Raw genomic sequence first — 23,482 nt, forward strand, 5'->3', positions numbered from 1 at the left:
TTCTATAATAACATTACCATTAGTTTGTTCTTTTTTTCTGCTATTTCAGTTAATTCATATGCACCTGGTGTAATAGTTGAAAATAACAATGGATTCCTTTATAATTATAATTAAGAACAGATGTAAAGTTAGAGTTAGTGTTAGTGTTAGTATGGGGCTTCGCCCATGTTTCACCATTAGTGATAGAGCTAAAATATTCTGCCGAAGCATCATCAGCACCTAAAACTGTACTAGCATATAAAAAATGATATAGAATATTTATGTTAAACACTGAGTTATAAACTGATAAGCTAATTAAACCTAATTTTGTTGTATTAAGCATAGGTTCACTAAACTTTTCTGTTGGCTTTATCATTCTAAAGTTAAGTGTGTGTTCTTCTTTACTTTTGGTTAGAGCCTCATGTATCCTTTGTAGTTCATATATGATTAAGTTATCAGTCATTGTTAAAATTCAAAAAATGGTATAATTTTAGTTACTTTATAGTTATCTGTGAATCAGGTTCCCTGATAGTTAATAGTAGAACATATCAAATTAAGTTAACGGTCATTTTTATTTTTCAAATAACGCTATAAAGTTAATAGCAGAACACATAATATAAGCTGTCGGTCAATTTTATTATTCAAATAAAGCTATAATCTTAGTTATTTTTAAAGTTATAGTTAATAGCAGAACATATAAGATAAGGTTGTCTACCATTCTTAACTTATAAAAATGGACTTTAATTTGGATACAATTTATGGTTATAATAATGATATGCACAAAAGTAAGATTATAAAATAAAAACCAAATAATCTAGCAACAATGAATACGGCTAATGCTAAAATTAATATCATGCTCAATAGAGAAGAGAATCATTTAAAATCGCATGATTCACAACCAGAGATTGAGTTTGATGTATCAGAAATTGGTGGCGTTGCTTTTGCTAGCGATGCCAATACCGGAATTGTTAAATATGGTATGATAGCATTTTTTAGTTCAATTGAGCTTCAAAATAGTGGTGGTAGGACTATTGAGTATACAGATCATTGTCATCCTAATCTATTGATGTATAAGTTATTAACTAGTACTGATAATGAAAATGAGAGTGGTTTTGTTAGAAATCAAGGTAATAGAGGTGATCAACTTAAACGTGATCATATTCCTGCAGAACGAGGTCATACGTATTTGATGGTTAAAATGAGTGATCTATATGGTTTTGTGAATGACTTAGAAAAGATTATATATGGGTTAGGACTTAAACTAATATTTGAAAAAATTATAATGATAGAGCTCTATTTAGAGTTAATGCTGGTGCTGATGCAGTAGCTAATGATGGTAATATAGATGTTAGAGATACATCATGGTGTGTACCTAGTATTGTTCCTAGTAATGATAATGGAATTATGGTACAGAAAGTATTAAATAAAAAGAATAAAGTGCTTTTAGTTATTATGAAAGAAAGACACTTTATAAGACAGTACCCAATGCTACTAACCTGTTATTTGATCTTGGTATTGAAAGTGGTATGGAAAGACCACAAAATATAATTATTGGATTTGAAAATAATAAAGTTATTGAACAAACTAATGATGCAAAATACTGAAGATATAATGATTGTTGACGAATACTATTGTAAGATTGGTAGTGAGTTTTAACCCGAGGATAGAATGAATATAAATTATGGTACTAATAATAATAATGAAGCTTTTAAAAAGATTGTTATTTATAAAAAAGATTATAATGGATTACCTCATAATATTACACCAAATATAAATCATAGAACATTCAAAATTAGTTATAGAATATATGTAATTGATACTAGGTATCAAAATGATCATATAGGTCCACCACCAATACAACCTAATTTCAAATTTAGTGCTGCAGTTGCAGATGTTATATGTAATGCATAAGTATTAATTAGAAAGTTTATTAGTGTTAATAGTGATGGTAATAAGATGGTTGATATAATCTCGTAGAGATTAATTGCCGAAGGCCTGTTATACCTTAGTTATAGTTAATGTTATAGTTTTTGTCAGAGTCATTGTTATAGTCAATGTTATAGTTCTAGCTCTAGTCAGTGTTCTAGTCATAGCTCTAAACTATTTTATACTAGTCTTAACAAAAACTTTAGCAAAAATAACAGCTAGCTTCTTCTTATTCTCTAGAGACAAAGGGGCTTCGTTTTTGCTTCAAGCTTAGTCTTGGGCTTGAGTTTAGGCTTGGGCTTGGGTAGTGGTTTCTGTTTAGGTTTAATAACAAAAGGATTATACTTTTCAACTTCCATTATTTTATTATATATAAATATGAGTAACTTTAATAAATTTACAATTAATTCATGTTGTGTTGGTGGTAGACATTATAGTCGTACTATTAATATTCAAGAGGTTATTGCTTCAAAGGGTACTAAGATGTTAGAGGGATCCTGTACTAAGTGAAGAAGGAATAAGTCAATTACTGTCAGTGATGCAACAAAAGAAGCAAAGGGGTAGAAGGATTTCTTTAAAAGGGTTGGTAAAGCAACAGTTAACTTTGGAAAGAAAGTTTCTAATAACCCAGTAAAAGCATTAGAAATAGCAAGTAAACAGGAAGTGCAGCTGCAAGTAGAAACACTAGAGCAGCTTTATCAGCCACACCCTATTTATTTTAATTTGCAACTACTGGTGAAGGTATAAGAGTAGTACAGAAAGGTAGAGGGTTATATTTAGATACAAAGCAAAAATAGTTTAATTCTAGATCTAGATATAGATCTACCTCTAATATAGATCTACCTCTAATACTAGATATAGATGTACTTGTAATGGTAGATATTAATACTAATATTATGATTACTAAATATATTATTATTACTAAACACCATTAACTTCAGTTTAAAAAAAATTAAACTTAATTATCTTATCAACGAAATTGTGGCTGCGCCGATTCCTCTTATATTCTCATATACCTTGACTAATTCATTATATTCATCATTATCTATTTTATTATCATTCACTAATTTAGTATATAGTTTATTAAACTGGTCAATAAACTGTTTACTTAAAATACACATTTGTGAAAATTTTATATTTTTATTTCTTATTTTAGTACTAATTGTTTTTGATAATGAACCATAAACAGTTGCTGTAGCAAAAGCTATTGGTATAAAATAAGGTAATCCTATACCTGTTCATGCAACTGATGTTGATTTTGCAGTTGTTGCTATTGATGATAATAGTATTTCTGTTATCTCAGCTACGTTAACATAATTTTTGTATCCACTTAAGTTCTTATCATAGTTATTAGTTTCAGTTTCATAATAATTTCTAATATCTTTTTTACTGTTATTATTTTTTTTAAATTAATTATTAGCTAGGATTTTATTGTTTATGTATTGTTCATCAACGGTTGATCCGCGAAGCGGCAACTCCATCGATAAATTGGGATTTAGTAATTTTTCACTCGGTGCTGTTGGTTGAGTGAACTTTCTATTTCTTTCATTATACCTTCTTGATTAAAATCATAATGCATCTCTAGTTGTGCGTGTTCCCTATGGTCAAGTAGCTTACTTTCTAAGAGTATAACTATTATACGTTTTATGATCATCTTTATCATTTATATGTGGTTCTCTCTTAAACCTCTCCATCTATCAATACGTGCATCACCTAATTGAATATTAGTAATTGTCGGATTAAACTTATTGTTATCCAACTCCAGTTTTTTTTCATTATAATTAGAAATGGTATCATCGGAAACTTTGTTGCCAAAACGAACAATATTGTTCATTCTAAAGTGGACATTCTAATGTGGACATATTAGATGAGTTAAGAGGAATTAGTTCAAATGTCTTATCATCAATCCAAACAGCACCTCCATGAGTTGTAGATGATGGCATATAATAATGGTTGCCTTTAGTTGGCCAGTTGTAACATTATCAAAGTCACCTTTTCTTAGTTCAGTTAAATTTTTACTTAAAATGTCTATTTTATTAGAAGAGAATAATAAGTTATTGTCACAATACTCTTTATTAACAACATCTTTTTCGTCAATGGGAGGGGGTACATTTGTAATTTTATAGGTCTCCTTCATGTCAATATTATCTTATCTTCTAGGAATAATTGATGAGCCTTACTTGGTGACAGACTAATATTTGATGATGATGCTTGCTTAGCCTGATTGAATCTATTTTTTGTCTTTATCTTCTTACCTTTGTATTTGTTTACAGAAAGAACTGAATCTACTTCGTAGCTGACCGTAGGTCTATCTAGCTTGCAGGCTTATCAACCTTCAGTCATGTTTCACCATCGGCGAAGCGTTTCAAGGTTTGACCTTCGGTCATTTTTCACCATTAGGGAACCTGCTTCACTGAAGGCCGGACGTCTATCGGGGAACCCAAAACTATGTTGATATTTCATGATTCTGACGCTTTATTGTTAGATTCAAAACCAAGCTCGGATTTTAATAGTTCCTGTTCATAATATTTACCTTCTATTATCCCACTATCTTCTATCTATCTTCTATTCATATCTTCTATCTTATATGTTGGCGGTTGTGTTTTTAGGACTTCATTAACTTAAAACAATTCTCTATACCAGTTAGAAGTGTATCCTTTAGAGAAATTGTTAAGTTTGTCAGCAATCCTGACATAAACAACGACTTTAACTTTGGGTGTTGCTTTGGTGGATTTAACATAGTATTTAACCTTATCAGGATTATTTGAAGCATCAACGGGCGCCATGTTAATTGTTCAATAAATGTTATTGTTATAGGTCACTACTGCATCATTTAAAATATCTACGCAAGTACCATCACCATTGAAGAACATTTATCTACCTCTACCCTACCTATCTACCATCTACATACTATCTACCTCTATCTACCCATAACTTTTTTGATTTTCTATGTTCACCTAAAACTCGCTTAAAAATTTTATTTATAGATAAACCAGATTTATTCTTCAATACAATAACCCATGCATATTTTGTGAATATTTCTTTAACTGTCAATATAAACATATAATTATTATTGTATTTATTAAGAGATGACGTATCAATTAAATCAGCTGACCATGTTTCATCTTTATATAATGGTATTATTCTTTCTCTTCTAAACTTTGTTAATTGGGGACTAAATACTTCTTTAGCTAGTAGTTCTTGTTTAGTATTAATTGTGCCTTGTTGTTTCATTATGGACGCAGTCATAGCTTCGCTCATTGACGTATTCATGGTTTTACCTATTCACCATAATTAAAAACAAAATCGTTTAGTTCTTCTTGATTTATAATATTCGTAGATAATAGTTGTTTTGTTATATCTAGCATTTCATCAAATTATTCATCATGCCCAGCTTTTGTTTCTAGTATAAGTAATTCTAATCTTTCAATTACGTTGTCGGGGTTGGTTTTGTTAAGACCACTAGATTCTATTTGCTTATCAGTCTCGTAATCAGTTTCTTCCTCTACTTTTTCTTCTTATCCTACTGCCCCTTGTTCATAATCAGTAGTATCACGTCGATATTTTTCATTTTCACTGGAGTTTGGCATTGATATAACCTGAGGAGTGGGTTCACCGATACTAGACAACATTCTTCTTATAAAATTTGATCTATTACTTTTAGTATCTCCTCTTTGTTTATAACCAATATCCTTTAGAAATTGTTTTATTTTGTTTTCATCACCTTTTATATCTATTTCGGTTACATCTTTATTAGTAATAAAAATAAGGAAGCACTTAGAAAAATCATAGACTTTACCTTTCAATTTGATACCATCAGGTACTAGAGATACATCTATACCATTTATTTTCAGTTTGATTGAATTTGGATCAACTGACAATAATTTGAATTGTATATTTGTTTGTTTACCCATCAGTAACAAACTATCAATCATATCTTTGTCTACAGCAAATGTTCTGCTTCTTTCATCTTTTAATAATACAGCTGGAATAGGTCCGGGAGATTAAAGAGCAGCTCGATCATCAAGAAAGCTGCATTGTAGTTGGGAGTCTAAAGCTTTTAAACCATTAGTGTTATTCTCGAGTGCTGCTAACGTTTTGTTTTGAAGAGCCTGGATTGCTTCACTATTGGCTAGTAAAGCTTCACTGTTTGTATTTAAAACTTTAGTTACTGGATCAAATAAATAATTCATCATAATATTCTTGTTGTCTTAATTTATCTTCTAATCTATTCTTTCTGTTTTTTTCTAGTTTATTTAGTTCTGTTAATGATTCCAGCTTAGTCATTTTTTATATATTGAAAAATTGATAACGAAACTTTCTTCACTAAATTCAGAAAATTATTAGCTTATGGAAAAACAATATTGTACTATAGGGGGATGATGATTTAAAGTATACTAACTACTAAACCCTTGGATGGAATGGGTGAATTAGTTCTATAATTTTTTAATGTACATATATCAGTGAAACTGCTTCGCAGATCATTATATAATCTAATAGCAGCTTCAGTTAACTTTTTGTCATCATTAATGGTTAGCTCTAGAATATTATTAGCCAGTTGGTCTTTGTCTAAATCTAATGACGTTTTCTTAATTTTATTTACTATATCTCTTTTGAATAGATATAGATTCTCATCAGGAAGATAGCTTTTAAAATTCTTTACATAAATTATTTAATCATCAATTGTGTTTAGACTAATCCTACTTGTTTTTGTTGTTGTTATGTTATCAATAACTTTTTGTATGCTACATTCATCTACAGTTCTCTGTGTGTTATACATAAAGCATTATAATACTCTTCATGTTTAGCATTGCTACAATTCTTTATTCCTTTCTCTTTAGTTTTATTTGGGTACACGTTGAAGCTATATGTCTTTGTTGATAGGGCTATAAACTCTTCTATTATTCTACTTCCCAATTCACGTTTGATTTTACGTGTAACTTTATTATTAGTTTTGATTGGTGCTTCTAGATTGGACAGTTCCATGTGTTCATTGTCGACATTATCCTCGCCAAAAGATTGATACAAAACTATCCGTATCTACGTAATGTTTCCCTTTTTCAGTATTGTTTTGAATATAGTCCCTATATATGCAATCTTGTTTAATTTTAATTACTTTATGTGTTTTAATTACTTTTACGCCTATCTTAACATAGAACTTAAACATACTAAAATGATTAATATATTCTGTTTTGTTGTTTTGATCTAAGATCAATTTCTCTGTTCTCGCTCTACCTTTTTCTCTTTCTCTATAACCTATTTCATTATCACCTATCTTTCTTTTATTGGGCATTAATGAATGCTAGTTGCTCTGTTTTATCTTTACGACTATTAGTATAATTAATATCACGAACTATGATGTATCCATGATCACTATCATCACGGAGTATTTAAAATTTTATTTAGAGATGTGTCAAAGTACTCGAAATCTTTACGTTGTGCCATTTGCATCATTCTCGTAACTTTCGCATCATTGCATAATTGTATAGGTTGTTTGCATATATATACCAAAGAGTCTTGTTACCTTCAATATGGTTAACATATCTATCACCCATTACGCCACATATGCCTAGCCTCTTTGCCTCAACGAAAGCATCTAGCAATTGTTTATCTTGTTTTGTGTCTAATGCAACACCACTTGACATTACCCAACAATCAAAACTATAACCTGGGACAGTTACATAGTGTAGTGGGTTGAAACCGAATTCTTTCATACTTAATTTAACCTTATTTATTCATAACTTTATTTATTCATGCAGTAGACTAATATTTCCACATCATTTTGTAAATACTCTAGAGTTAGAACTTCACCGGTTTTTTTACTGTTTTCATTATTGAAGATATCGGCTTCTTCTTGTGTTGTTAATTTAATAGATAGTGAGGATTTGAAGTCTTCTTTTTTTAAATTACCTATAATTTCTCGATAGATAGCTTTGCTACCAGTGGTAGTTCCACTACCATAGTAGTCTAAACCAAAATGTTCATATGGATATAATGTTTTTTTTACGCCCATTTATCTTTGCCATTTGATCTAGAGGCATAGCTAAGAAGTTATAACTGTCTAAGAATTTAAGACAACCAATACTAAACATCTTGATTTACCAGCAGCTAGTGGTATGTTATCTACTTTTCATTTATCACCTGTCTGCTTAAGAAGTCACTAAATAGTAGAATGAAATCATAACCAGAGCTATTGTGGAATACTACAGGAATGAAGTTTTGTTGTTTGTACCTCAGATTAGACATTTTACATGCTGGTTCTCCATTTTTACCAGTTGCATGACAGTGATCTCCTACTTTATTAATACATGTTTTACCACATATATGACAAGTGTTTGTAGCATAATGATATAATTTATCTTCGTTGTTAAATATCATTTGTTTGTTGCGCTTGAAATTATTCTCTGTTTCTATTTCTAATAGATCGCTAGCAAATCTTTAGATACAATCAAGAGCAAAAAAGTATTTGAAATTACCTTGCCAGATGTAACCCACACTTATTGGTATGTGTTTAGCTATTACATTTTTTTTGCTGTTAGTTATGACATCGACAACACAACATTCTATATCAGCGGTTTTAATTTTTTTATATTCTGACGTTTATGTTCATTTATAAAAGTAATTTTCTTCTTCTTAGGACAAACAATCTCTGGTTTGAAAGAATGGCTCTTTTTGTGTTTGTCGTATTTATTTTTTTGAATTAAACCAAAATGTACATCTATCGCAGTAATAGTATTTTTGATTCATTTTATTCGGCCGATCTATCAAGTTTCTATGTTTTTAATTAGAGCACAATGTTCTATTATCCCAAACTAGTATTCTGGCATCTTTTCTATCTTTATCAAAATCTTCCTCCGGTTTAAACAATTCTAAATTGCCCTCATCACAAGGTGTTTATCCCCAAATATTAAAATTGTACAGTTTCTTATTATAAAAGCAAAATCATGTTCTTTTTGTTGTCGTGCTTCAATTAGATTAATTACATATTTACTCTCATATGTTGCATGGTCCATAGCGGGGTGTAGCCAAGCAGTAATAGATAGTTGTAGACAGTTATATTTGTAATTAAGTATATTTAATATTGGTTTAGAGTTTTGAGATCGGGGGTAAATCCATATAACTACCAATAGGTGCTTTGCTTGGTTCATCATCTATCTGAATACTTCTTAATCCAAGAAACTCAAAGTCATAGCCGTAACCTTCATGTATTTCCTTTTCAAAATCTAACCATTGTTTGAAGTCACCACATTCATATATTGCATTATTTTTAATATAGTCAGTGATGAAGAATATTTTAGCAGTTTTAGATTCATCTTTGGTTCTCTTCTTGTACTCACACTCAGCTGTGATCTTATATTTAAAATTCTTAACTTTTCTGAACTGATAAAAGTTTTAATTTCTTCTAAAGAGTTATTAATAGCTTCATCTATATCTTCAATGTAGCTTCCAACTTTATCAGTAATATAAAAGTCTTTCATGTTTTGGCTAGAGTTTAAATCAAAGTATTCTGTGTTTTCTAGATACTTGCGATTATGACTATATGAGTGAGTAAATAGAGCTGTTTTACTTCTAAATTCTTTATGACATTCTTTATATTCATACTTATCTCTGGTGTAGATACTATCTTCGGTTTTATTTTTAGCTTCAGCTTCGGCTTTAGTATTGGTAGTAAATTTAGTTTTTATAAAATCTTTAGTATTGTCTTTAGTAATAGTTTTAGGGTTTGAGGATGTAATCATCTTCTTCCACATCATACACCCTTTCCATAGTTTCATCTTCCACATCATCCTCATGCTCCTTTCTCGCCCTGTTAAAGTGTTCATCACTTAAATCGGGTTTGATAAAAAGTTTCCTTGTTTCAAAGGCCAAATCACAAATATAACAAAATGTTAAGCTTTCTACTTCAGACATCTTTATTTTCTAAGGAGAGAAAATCATTTTTGAAAATATACAAATTAAAAATGTCCAAATCAGTAAAATGTGATAGTTGCAAAGATAAATCTTGGAGAATGTGTCGTGATAAATGTTTAGACAGTTTATTTGAAAGTTATATCTGTAAAAGTTACGTTAAGAATGGACATTATATTAATCATAAGAATATACATAATAATGATCCAAATCTCTATATAACTTGTATTATGTGTAATGTTAATCAACATATCAACGGATTTAGATTTAAATATTTTAGGTGTAGATTATGTAATTATCTGCATAGATATAGAAATAAATATACCAGATATGATTCAAGGAATATGTCGAAAAATTTAATATAAAGGTGTAGAGTTAAGCTGGTTTTTTGTTCAAGTTATTTTCGCAAGTTGGTTTTACGTGGTTTTTACACGGCATCACTAGTTACACTAGTATCTGGGATACATCCACTGAAAACAGTGGGGATAGAACCCGAACTATCCATCTGATAACGGTTAATTACCAGCTTAACTCGATACAAGTGGATTGCACTAAGTGAGACAGGAAAGGATGATAGATTTTAAGGGAGTATAGAGTAGTGGATAAAACAGGGATTCCAGCTAGCAGTACACTTAGGCCTAGTTCGACATACGCGGCTAGCGTGTGGAGAAATAGGCCAAATTAACTGGTGGTTGGAATCCCTGTTTTATCCACTACTATGATCATGTCATACATAAGCAGGACAGTATTATTTTTGGAGCATGAAGTATGCTCTGATTTTACCCTTTTGTTTTTTTATACTGTATGAATATACAAACGAGCGGTTGAAGAAACGAGACACCCCTATTTTAAACACCCCATAATTTAACCCGAACTTTGAACCCTTATATTAATTAGCACGGCGATATTTTAACCCCTACATTGCAACATCCCGATTTTGATATTCTTTCCTACAATTCAGGATAATAAAGTGTAATGCAATATTAAAGATTCCCATTAATAGAGTTTAAAATCGGGGTGAAATGACTGAGGGCGTGACAAAAAACATCACAGGTAGTTCGCCCCGTCTTTAAGCTGCAAAAAAATGGCTTCGATTTGTAAAAGGAATCAAGCTAAATATTTTTTGAAAGCTCAGTTATCAGTATTAATTAGCTTTTTTTCATCTAGTCCTTAAAAAGGCAGGTAAAGGTAATTGAGAAGGATATCAATCCAACTTTAGAACAATTCAGGTCCAATGGCATCTTGAAATATATATATATATATATATATATATATATATATATTTATATATGTATATTTATATATATATATATATATATATATATATATATGTGTGTGTGTGTGTGTGTATATATATATATATATATATATGTTTTGCCGTGTAAGTCTAAATACATAAATCTCAGCGTTTTGGAAAAAAATATACAAACAATCTCAATGCATGAAACTGCAGACCAATAATTTGGCATACCCGACATAATGTTCAAAGAATTTCAAAAGTTTGACAGCGGAAAAATTACGCGTATCCTGAGTTTCGGTTATCCGTTTATGATATCAGCTCTCTAAGGCTCTAAACTTGGGCGTACGGAGGGAACTTCTAAATTTAAACCTGAAAATTTCTACAAAGATTCTCTCATAATGTTTTTATTCTCGGTAATGCTTGTTTGGATGCTGTCTTTGCATTTTAACTCATAGTGCCTTTAGTAAAGCCTTCCAAATAAACCATCCAGACTGTATGCTATCAGGTTTTTCGATTTTCGTCTAACCCAAAAGCTTCAATTGAAAGTTTGAGAAATGGGATTGAAAAAGCTGGCGTCAAAAACCATGAGTGGGACCATGAAACTATCATAATCGGTTAAATTATCAAGACAGAATTTAAATAACAATAATATTTAAATAATAATAATATGGATGTTTGCTTCCGTGGTATTTATTTTCTTATAGAAACAGAAAGGGTATTATTTTGGTGGTTATTATCCTTTCACCCACAAATGATGGTTTGTTAGACTATTAAGAGATTGGGGATAACAATTACAATTAATACATACCCTAATAAGATCCGATTTTATTCATTAACTACCGCGTTAAAACGAAAAAAAAACCGAATCAGTTCCGAGGTTCAATTAAACGAAATTGAAATCAAGTTTACTTTCTAATAAAAAGTTCTGGTCTTTTTTCCTCCTAAAGATGTTCGGAACCGAGTTGCACGCGAACAAAATGTGTCAGCCCCGTAAGCATAAAGTTTCACGTCATCCCAACGTGCACATGTTACTTTGTTACCATATAGTAACCTTCTTTATAACAACACGTGTTCTATAAAGTTCACTTGGGGTGAAAAAAGGATTGAGGAAAAAGCAGGAACAGATCCTGTTAAACATACCGACACAAGGCGGATTCATATTGATGTCGAAAAAGAATCCCGGTCCACACTCGCATGTGAATGAGCCCATGTTGTTATGACATGTTCCTCTTTTAGCATTTGTGTCTCCTTCGTCGTTTGTATATACTCCACAAATGTCATCATTTTCAGCACATTCGTCTATGTCTTAAACAAAATACCTGTTCACATATTATTTCGTAAGAAATTGCCATTTTACCCATTTTACCCTAACAAAAATACCAGCGAAACAACGTTCTCTCCAACATATAGCTTTCTAGATATATTTTTGTATATCAAGTAATTAATAGATGCTATGAAAGATCAGTAACAATTATAATCAGTAAAATTGCTTTTCAACACCAAAACTGCATAGAGAGAGAATTATAAAGTTTTATGTTTCTTCTCAATCAGACTCGTACCTCCGCATTGTGATCCGTACACTCCATTGAACCGATATCCACTGAGGCAAGTGCAGTGGTAGGACAGGTCAGAATTGTCACAGCTCTCTGCGTAGTTGCCACACACTCCCTCTGCGCATTCGTCAATGTCTGCGAAAAAAATAAACCAGGTCGAGGATTTATGGAAATACAAAGCGAAAATATATAAGCAGTGAAAGTAATATTTAACACAGCAAAAATGACACTGCAAATTAAAAATATTGAATTAAAAATTTCCAAAAAAGTGAAAGTTGTCACAATTTTATATCATTGCTAATAGAGTGTGTCCACAATTTAAAAAGTTCCTGCCGCAAAATTGACGCTTTACATGCTAATAGAACATGCAACAAAATGAAGGTAACAGCATGAAATGAATTTCGGCAGAAATTGTCAAATTCTTGAAAACTTTCAGTCCAAAATAGAATTTATAATAAAAACTCATTTGCGTTTTGAAATAGCTTTTGAAAAATTTTCAAAAATCTGTTTTTGACCACTTTAATGTTTTGAGTACAAAACGCCTGTAATGGAAATTGAGGACAAATGATTCCAAAGTGAATTTAAATTGTCATTTTTGAGTCCATTGAAAAATTTCAAAATGGTTAATTTGTTTATTTTTCAAATTTGCCTCCCCATTCAATTTTTTTGTATGAGCACGTATAGAGCTATATAGAATGAAATTAAATCATGGATTGCGGTAAAAGGTCATGCTGCAAATTAGTGTTGACTGAAGATGGTTCAATAAGAATATAAAAAAAGATTTATCATAACGAAAAATTTTCGCATTCTATTGAACTCAAAACCAGTTTTAATTCAAGTCCAGGTTGATAAATCTGCTTAATTTAGGTCGAAATAAAATTTAATATGCCTCAAAAACACTGTTTGTAAACTATTTTTTGAAAAAAAAAATGGTTAATGAAACAAAAAACAAAAATTTTGTAACAAAAAACTCTACAATTTCTTCAAATTAGATCAAACTATGCCTCGTTTATGGATGATTGGACAATTATTTTTGATGTTTTTCATTTTCCTGTGTTCCTGGAATTGTTGAAGAGCGCAGAGGCTGATATTTGTTCCAACGTACTTTAGAGGGCTGGAGCTATATACTCAAATGGTTTTTGTTCAGTCAATTTTGGCCGAGCGATATATTCATCGTAAAGGGTTTTGAGTGGTATCGTTAGAAAGTCCGTCCAGCATAGGATTCATATTAAAAAACAGTTATCTCAATTTCGTTTCTTCCAGGCAGTTATCGAGATTTAATTTTTGTGAAAATTTGACTCAGACTCGTTGATTTTGTTTACATTTTCCGTATTTTACGCATTTTGTTTGCCAATTTTTCTGAAAATATGCTAAACTTGTAAATGATAGTGTTGTTGATTTTGCATATAGAATTTGAGAGTGCTGTTGAACTGTTTGATCCACTTTTTTGCTAAAATTTTCGCTAAATTTTTCAAGATTCAGCATTTTGTCATGAAAAATGGCACGAAATAGCTTCTTTAGTCTACTTTGTTTTAACTTGCAGGATTAACACGCCTAAAAACTGCTTACACAATCACTTTTATCTTCAAAGATTGCTAGTTTTGCTTCAGCTTCCTTTGAGAGTTTTGTTGAAACAAAGTTTCACCGGTTTTTTTGCTATAACTATCCAGCATCCATCATTTATTTTTGATATATTGACTTTCTTGTCACATTATCCATTTCCACATTTTTCGAAACTGTCCCGAAAAACTCGGATTGTAATCATTCGTTGTCTTTTCAAATTTTTTTTTTCAATTTTTGTTTTTTTTGTCAAATACCGATCTCAACAGTTCAAATCAGGCTTACTAATGACTGGTTCAATTCGCTTCCAAAAAGTTTTAAGGAAACTTATCTAATTTTCTAGCCAGAACATTATCGTTTGTACATTTGTCTCTCTAATGAATTAATATTTAATTTTTATTTCAGTAATAAGTTTTAATTCATGGTTTATGCTACGAGTTTTCAAAATTTTTCTTCAATTGTGAAACTTTTTTATCTTTGAGCTTCTTTTATGTCTTTAAAAGTTTTAAAATCAAGGCAAAACTGAAAACATCTTTTTTTAAATGATTAGATTATGCTTTTAACGGCTTCGACACCGTCGTCTAGCAGATTTTGATGAACGGTTTCATTTTTGTCTGTTTTTGTCTTCTCGTACTATCTTTGTACTTGTGTGAAACATTATGGATGATTACCGGTCCTAGAGGCTTTCTATGGATGAACAAATGAACCTATTTTCAGTTTATAGCTAAAGTCTTACATGACTTTGAAATCAAATGTTTTTAAAAAAAACTATATGGGCAATTTTTAAACTTCGAACCATGTTGCTTTCCTTTAATTGTTACCTATCTTTATTAATTACTGTTGATTACACGTCGAATGTCACAGTACTGGTGCGTGTGTGTGTGTTGAAAAAAGCACAGTTTAACATGTCTAATGTTTTAGTCCATTGCTTATTATTTTAACGAAATAGACACCTGTTTTTTCTATTTTTGACATTTTTAGACGTATGACAACATACTCTGAATATTGACAGATCTAATTGGATATCTCAGGAGAAATATGCGTGTTGGAGCTGAGCTTAAGGAATAACAAGCTTGCATAGGCGGGGAAAATAGAAACAAAACACTTTCTGATGTCTTAGTCATTTAATAGTTATAGTTATAGTTCTAGTTCTAGTTACAGTTTGTCACGTGAGAAAAAAGAGAAAAAGGGGGAAATAACAAAAGCAACACACAGAACGCAACGTAGTAGCCGCAGAAAACGGCTGAAAGTATAACTCAGCAAAATATTGCAAAACAAATTGTCTTGAGCAGTAAATAACGTGTTACTGTGTCTTGAACTAGAAATATTCCTGAGCAGTAAATTGTTACTGTGTCTTGTATTCAAAATATTATTCTTGAGCAGTAAATTCTGTTACTGTGTCTTGCATCAACGAATTATTGGAGCTGAAACTCAACTGTTACAACCCCAACTTCTGGTATTCTCAACTTGTGAGTACAAACAGCAAAAGCCAACTTAGGTTTAAATTTAAATATTTTTGCACAAACAGGTCTTAGACATATATCTTTGTCTTCGATTTGTTTTTTCTATCGGATTGAACTGGTATACATAAAGAGATCCCGTATTGTGTGATCTGTAGCAATCCAGTTCAAATTGATAGTTGAAAAAACTAAGATCAGCGAATAGTTACGAACTAAAATAGTTAATGCAACGGTAAGTACAGCAGAGCGGATATACAGTTACAAAAGCGAACTGCATAAACGAAGTATCCGGACAGATTTTGTAACCACTCAGAACGAACTGGGCGGTGTAAAACTTTCTTTGTGAAACACAAGGAGAGCAGCCGTTACATTTGGTCCGCCGACCCGGACAGTGGAATAAACTGCTGTCCAACCCAACAGTCGAAGTGACGAAGTCATCGACGAACGAGAACAAAACTCAACGAGCAATTCAACAACGCAAAGCCAATTAGGCAAAGCAAATAGGAACGTTGAAAAGCAAAACTCAATTAAAGCAAACAAACAAAGGAGCTGTAGAGATTCAAGCTGCAGGCCCGAAGTGCACAAGAAGTGACTCCGTCACAGAGTCAAAGCGTTTTGGATCGACAGATCAACAACTTGCGAAACAAGTGGATTGAGAAACAGGAAGAAGGTTTTGAGCTCATTGATAATCGAGATCGACCAAGCAAGCTCAAGACTCTTTATCAGCAGATACTGCAACTGGACGACAGCATTCAAAAACTCGTTCAAAAAGGACCAATTGCCCTAACCGCAGATATTGAATCAATGTTTCTGCAAGTGCAGGTTCCTGAACGGGATAAAAGCTGCTTGAGATTTTTGTGGCGACCAACAATGAACGAACCTGTGCAAATATACGAGTACCAACGTCATGTTTTTGGAGCAAAGAGTTCGCCAACATGTGCCAACTACGCTCTGAAGCGAGTAGCGATCGATAACGAAGACGAGTTCCCAATTGCAGCAAAAACAATCCAAAACAACTTCTACATGGACGATTTCATCAAGTCAGTCGAAACACCCGAAGAAGCAATCAAGGTTTTCAAACAACTGCAACCTCTTCTCTCAAAACATGGATTTGAACTGAAGAAGTGGATCACCAACAGCGACTTGGTAACCAACGCAATCCCAGAGGACTTAAGATCAATCAGCAAAACAAAGCAGGTTGAAGTAGAACCCAGCCAGGAAGGGTCATCGGTGCTTGGGCTTCAGTGGACGATTACCGATGATAGTCTACAGGTTTGTAGAGGTACAAGCAAACAAGTTGAGACCCCAATCACCCAAAGGAAGATCTTATCTCTAGTTTCTTCAGTGTTTGATCCTCTTGGACTGTTTGCACCATTCAGTGTCCATATGAGACGACTCCTGAAGAGCATCTGGACCAAAAATGGACAACATTGGGATAACTCAGTAGAACCTAACGAAGAAGAAGAGTTTCTGAAGTGGAAGGCGCAGCTTCCAGAAGTAGCAGAAACCAGCATTGATAGAAGATACTTCAGCACAGCCAAGGACAAATGGGAACTTCATGTGTTTGCCGACGCATCTGAAGACACAATGTGCGCAGTGGCTTACCTACGTTCAAAGCCCAAAGAATACTCAGCAGATTTAGCATTTGTAATCGGAAAGTGCCGAGTCGCACCGATGCGACACCTTTCCATACCACGCTTGGAACTACAAGCAGCAGTGATGGCAGTGAGACTTAAAGAACAGATAGTGAAGGAACACGAATCGAAGATTCACAGTTGTAACTTTTGGACAGACTCCACTACTGTTCTGCAATGGATTCATAGCTCCCACCGTAAGCAACAGGTGTTTGTTGCAAACAGAGTGGCTGAGATTTTGGATACAACTAATGTTTCACAGTGGAATCATGTGAGTGGTATTAACAATCCAGCTGACATCGGGACACGAGCGATCAATGTTGACGAACTTAAGAGAAGCGAATGGCTAACTGGGCCGGCCTGGTTGAAGCAACGAGAGAACGAATGGCCTGAACAGTTGAATTTAACATTTGCTTCAGATGAACAAAACGACGAAATTGTCTTCTCAGCTAAGGTTGAAGAGAAGAAGCCGCTGATTCAGTGGGAACGATTCAGCAATTACAATCGACTAGTAAATACAATGGCATACATAAAGCGTGTATTCAAAAAACAGAAACCGGCAACAAAAACACTAAGTGTTGAAGAAAGAGAGGGTGCACAAGCAAGCATCTTCAGACTACTGCAGCGAGAACAGTTTGCGGAAGAGATGAAATCTCTCAAGGCTGAAAAGGAAATTCCAAAAAACAGCAAAATCCTCCAGTTTTCACCATTCATAGACCAGCAAGGACTTATTCGTGCCCAAGGCAGAATAGGTAAAAGTCAATTGAACTTCGAAACCAAGCATCCAATACTGTTACATTGGAAGCACCATGTAGTTGAATTATTCTTGCAAAATGAACATAAGAATAATCACCACGAAGGTACTGAACATGTCAGAAACATAGTCCAGCAAAAATTCTGGATCCTAGGCATACGAAATGCTTTGAGATCGATCAAAAACAAATGCATTAGATGTCGAAAGGGAAAAGCCCAAACAAAGGCACCAGTAATGGCAAATCTACCTGAAGAACGGTTAGTGGCATCAACAGTGTTCTCGAATGTGGGCGTAGACTATTTCGGACCATTCACAGTAAAGATTGGTCGAAGAAACGAAAAGCGTTGGTGCTGTCTATTCACATGCCTTACTGTACGAGCGGTACATATAGAGATTGTACCAAAACTAGACACTGATTGTTGTCTGAACGCAATTATGCGATTCATTGCACGAAGAGGCAAACCGGTCAAAATGATTAGCGATAACGGGACAAACTTCGTTGGAGCTGAAAAAGAACTGGCAGAGTATATAGCAGCATGGAACAGGGTGCGAATTGAAGAACATCTGATTCAACAAGGTATCAGATGGAAGTTCAACCCACCTGCAGCACCGCACTTTGGAGGAGTGTGGGAAAGACTGGTTAGGAGTTGCAAGAAGGCAATGTACGCAGTGCTGGGCAATCGATCAGTCACGGAGGACGTTCTGTCAACCACGATGTGTCTTGTTGAACAGACGCTGAATGCTAGACCGCTGACACAAGTCAGTTCTGATGCTACCGATTTAGAAGCTATTACTCCAAACCATTTCCTACTTGGCAACAAGAACCTTTGTTTACCGTATCTATCAGGTGCAGAGCAATTTGTTGATCATAGAAAGCTCTTCCGACAAACACAAGCTTACGCAGACCTCATCTGGGACAGATTCCGTAAAGAGTACTTGCCAATGTTGAACAGTCGTAAGAAATGGCAGGCCACAACGGACAGAGGTCTTCAGCAGGGTGATCTTGTGTGGTTAGTGGAAGACAGTGACAAACGTGGATATTACAACCTGGGTCGAATAACCGAAACATTCGAAGGTTCCGACGGAGTGATTCGATCAGCGAAAATCCGAACAAAAGATGGATACTACAAGAGGCCCGTAGTGAAGCTCGCTCCAGTACTTCCAACTGACGATGATGTTTTCACGAAGGAAAACAGGGCCGGCGATGTTGGAGCTGAGCTTAAGGAATAACAAGCTTGCATAGGCGGGGAAAATAGAAACAAAACACTTTCTGATGTCTTAGTCAATTAATAGTTATAGTTATAGTTCTAGTTCTAGTTACAGTTTGTCACGTGAGAAAAAAGAGAAAAAGGGGGAAATAACAAAAGCAACACACAGAACGCAACGTAGTAGCCGCAGAAAACGGCTGAAAGTATAACTCAGCAAAATATTGCAAAACAAATTGTCTTGAGCAGTAAATAACGTGTTACTGTGTCTTGAACTAGAAATATTCCTGAGCAGTAAATTGTTACTGTGTCTTGTATTCAAAATATTATTCTTGAGCAGTAAATTCTGTTACTGTGTCTTGCATCAACGAATTATTGGAGCCGAAATTCAACTGTTACAACCCCAACTTCTGGTATTCTCAACTTGTGAGTACAAACAGCAAAAGCCAACTTAGGTTTAAATTTAAATATTTTTGCACAAACAGGTCTTAGACATATATCTTTGTCTTCGATTTGTTTTTTCTATCGGATTGAACTGGTATACATAAAGAGATCCCGTATTGTGTGATCTGTAGCAATCCAGTTCAAATTGATAGTTGAAAAAACTAAGATCAGCGAATAGTTACGAACTAAAATAGTTAATGCAACGGTAAGTACAGCAGAGCGGATATACAGTTACAAAAGCGAACTGCATAAACGAAGTATCCGGACAGATTTTGTAACCACTCAGAACGAACTGGGCGGTGTAAAACTTTCTTTGTGAAACACAAGGAGAGCAGCCGTTACAATGCGAACCTACTTAATGATTTAAGTTAATAGCTAATGTTTTGTTTGATTTTTAAATTAATTGTTTTCGAAAAACGTAGATGTATTTATTGATTTCACCCTTTCTCTCGACTTGCTACCTAGTCCAAAAAGTCAGAGGTCAAAAATCACCGAATTGATTATCATTGTTACTGAATACAGCAGTGTTTTCTCGCAAAATTTTTGGTTTTCGCCTATATTTGTCGTGAATGTCGTAGACTTACAACATTTTCTGGATAATCACAGCACTCAATGTCTTCATATGGAAGAATGAAGGAAAATAAACATTTTCAAAGATTTCAGTTGATATCTGATGGTCTTAATTTTTTAAAAATTATTTCTTTTTAATAGATCTAAACCTATTTTTCAACTTTGCCTTTTACTTCTACTTGTTACCAAGTCCCAATAAACACTGGTCCCATGTTTTTTTTCTATTAAGCACTAGGTAATATGTATAGCATAGGTTCTATTTGAAGCTATTTTGAGTTTTAAATTTTTGTTTCACAGAAATTTACACTTTGTTTTGGATTTAAAATAAGGTTTGTTGTTGTTATTTGATTTTGTTTTTTTGATCTTGTACTCCTAAAATGGCAGGTCTCATCGGCCCTCTGCCCTCTGAAGTGGCATTATATGCTTCACTAACTCGTTTGAGTTCAAATCTTTTTTAATCATACACAATTTATTTTCGAGCAATATTTGAATTTTTGACAGTTTTCTATCTCTTCATCATTTGGTAGACAACTAAGCCAAAAATTTGGATGAACGGGGTTGGAATATTTTGTGCAAATGCATATAACCGATTCTCCTTGTTACACTAATGATTAAAAATAATTTTTGTTGTTTATTGAAATAAGACTATTTCAAATCTTGTATCTATAAAATGAAAAGTACAGAGAGGTTGTTAACATTTACTTCTTTAAAACAAAAAACATTGGATCTATGATACGAGAATTTGAATGAACTTGTTCTTTTCGGTGAATGTGTAACAAGAAACTTTCCAAGAAAACTTAAAACCTAATATTTTTTCAGCAAAAACGATATTCAAGCAACCATTGAGTGCAGGAAATCCAGGTTTTTTTTTTTAAAAAAAATCTCATATCTACTGAACAGCAACTAGTTGCAAGAAACTATTTTCTGTATTTTATACTGTGGGTGCTTTCGAATAATATCACTCATGAGTATCCGATCATTTTTCTTTTGGGGGAGGGGGGGGCAAAAATGAACACAAAAAAGAAAGCCAGGCTAGTTCTTTACCTCATTATATAAGGTTGCAACAATACATTGCAACAATACAATAGTAAAATGACAACATAATACCTCTGCAATGTTTCTGTTCCTCGTCTGTCTCGTCCACAGGTGTGGCTCCCTGTAGACACACTTTACACACACTTCCTCCCTCTATGTCCTCACAGGATGTGAAATGCTGTTCCTCACAGTAGAGAAATCCGTCCGATAGACAATTCTTCTCGGCAACTATAAGGACAAATATGACAAACAAAATCAATTATTAAGGCTGATGAAAATCTTTACTATCGCAAAATTTTTCAACAGGCGACTCAAAATTATTCAAAGCAATTAGAATCAAGCCGGAGTGTAGGTTTTGTATAATGATAATAGAATTTTCCAATCATATTTTTGATCAATATTTTAAACATATCGAATACACAACTAAACCTGGGCACCTACCTCGAAGCACTCCAGATGAGTACAGCAGCTTCTTCACCTGATCACACGTGTTCTTCTTCTCATCGGCCAGAATGTGGCACACTTCCAGAAGAGGAGCGAACTCATTCGAGATCTGGTTTGTGTATTTCATTGTCAGGTCAATCCCAAATCCGCAAAACTGAGAGTACGCAAGACGGAATCTTGTTCAGAAGAAAAACCAAGTATTCGAAAAATCAAATCGGGCGTCGCTATCAAGTAATAAATCAAACGTGTGCTTTTACGTTCTAAAATGATTGAACCGAAGCTGACAAAGGTCAAAAGGAGTAAAAATCCAGTCAAACCAGTCAAAATTACTGGCAGTGATTCGTTCGTTTGAATTTTTTAGCCAGAATAGTAAGAATTAAGCATAGACTGGTTTGTCTAATCTGATCATATGTCAAGCAAAACACAGAACGAGGAATAGTATAGGGCTGTCTGATTATTCATGGTTTCTATTCTTTTCCATGTTTTGATATCTAAGGACACCTATAAAAACAATTTTTTTCTATTTTTAATATACTTTTTAATTTTCATCACTGCATCTAGATTCAAATATAAAGAGCACCTTATCTCAACATAGCTGGGGTACACTACTCACAGTACCATAACCCTTGTTTGACGCTATTTAATTTGTACTTCAATTTAACCTCGTTTCCTTTGCTCTCATTTTCTTCAGTTTTGGCCTTCACTTAATTGTTCTCTTTATTTGTTCCAAATTTGTTAATCCAATAGCCAAATTTGTCACTTTCCTAGTTAAAAGTTTTCACCTGTTTTAACCTGCATTTGCAGTTTGTTTACAGGAGTCATTGCAAGGTCCTCATTTGTCTTCTTGTCCGATCAGTCGTTTAAAATTGTTTATACGATTGGTCATATCACCTGGTGATACAGTAGTCATTCAATTTCTGTTAATGTGTAATCTTAACTTTGGAATCATTGGCAAATCTTTCAATTTAACATTCAGTTGCCACTTTCTAAAGACTGAGCATCGACCCACTTAACAAAATGATATCGCAAAATGCGCCGCATGAGAGTACATAATTTACATCAATCGATTTGCAATACGCATAAATCCAACCTAATTTATACTAAAATATGAAAACTGTTAAAATCTGAATTGCAAAAAAAAAACATTTTTTAGACGATATATTATTCGTAAGCAAGGGACCAAATGACAACCATATCCAGTTGATAAAGAATACTGCAAGAAGTTGGATGAAAAAATCTTTGCATCATTATAAGATGGAATCATTTTGCAAAAGCAGAAACTGAATGGTCGGATTTGATTTTACACAAAAGTTCATCTAACCGCTGTGAAAAAAGACTGATGCAAAGGAATTGCTCAAGTTGCCAACAAATATGAAGAATTTGAGATCTTTTTTGGTTCTGCTATCATCTAGAAAAGTTCATTCTCAACTTATTGCTGATTGACACACGAATCAAATGCGATATCTCGAAAAAACTTTTAAGTGCAGCTTTTGAGCAGTTAATACGTGAGGGATAGCGAGCAGTAGCATGCGCGCCGTGAAAACATCGAAAGACCTTTACGGATCTTTGTTCAGAAGAAAAAACAAGAATTCGAAAAACCAAATTGGGCGTCGTTATCAAGTACTAAATCAAACGTGTGCTTTTACGTTCTAATGTGATTGAACCGAGGCTGACAAATGACAAAAAGAGGAAATATCAATCAGTCCAAGTTACTGGTAGTGATTCTTTTGTTTGAATTGTTTAGTCAGAATAGTAGGAATTAAGCATAGA

General features: G+C 33.4%; 2 protein-coding genes across 4 annotated transcripts in view; both read right to left on the bottom strand.

The window, feature by feature from the left end:
- LOC142348751 (target of EGR1 protein 1-like) overlaps positions 1-23,482 on the bottom strand; it is a 588,447-nt gene that overhangs the window by 206,231 nt on the left and 358,734 nt on the right. The gene's annotated exons all lie outside the window — the stretch shown is intronic.
- The window catches only part of LOC142348315 (uncharacterized), a 50,585-nt gene that overhangs the window by 8,003 nt on the left and 19,100 nt on the right, over positions 1-23,482 (bottom strand). For all 3 annotated transcript variants that reach the window (XM_075399619.1, XM_075399618.1, XM_075399617.1), the window contains 4 exons: positions 21,710-21,866; positions 21,341-21,496; positions 12,613-12,741; positions 12,194-12,358 (listed from right to left, as the gene is read on the bottom strand). In XM_075399619.1, the coding sequence (XP_075255734.1) occupies positions 12,194-12,358; positions 12,613-12,741; positions 21,341-21,496; positions 21,710-21,866 (607 nt within the window). The remainder of the gene's footprint in view (positions 1-12,193; positions 12,359-12,612; positions 12,742-21,340; positions 21,497-21,709; positions 21,867-23,482) is intronic.

The sequence above is a fragment of the Convolutriloba macropyga genome, chromosome 10, assembly GCF_964194025.1.
Source record: "Convolutriloba macropyga chromosome 10, txConMacr16.3, whole genome shotgun sequence".
Lineage (NCBI taxonomy): Eukaryota > Metazoa > Xenacoelomorpha > Acoela > Convolutidae > Convolutriloba > Convolutriloba macropyga.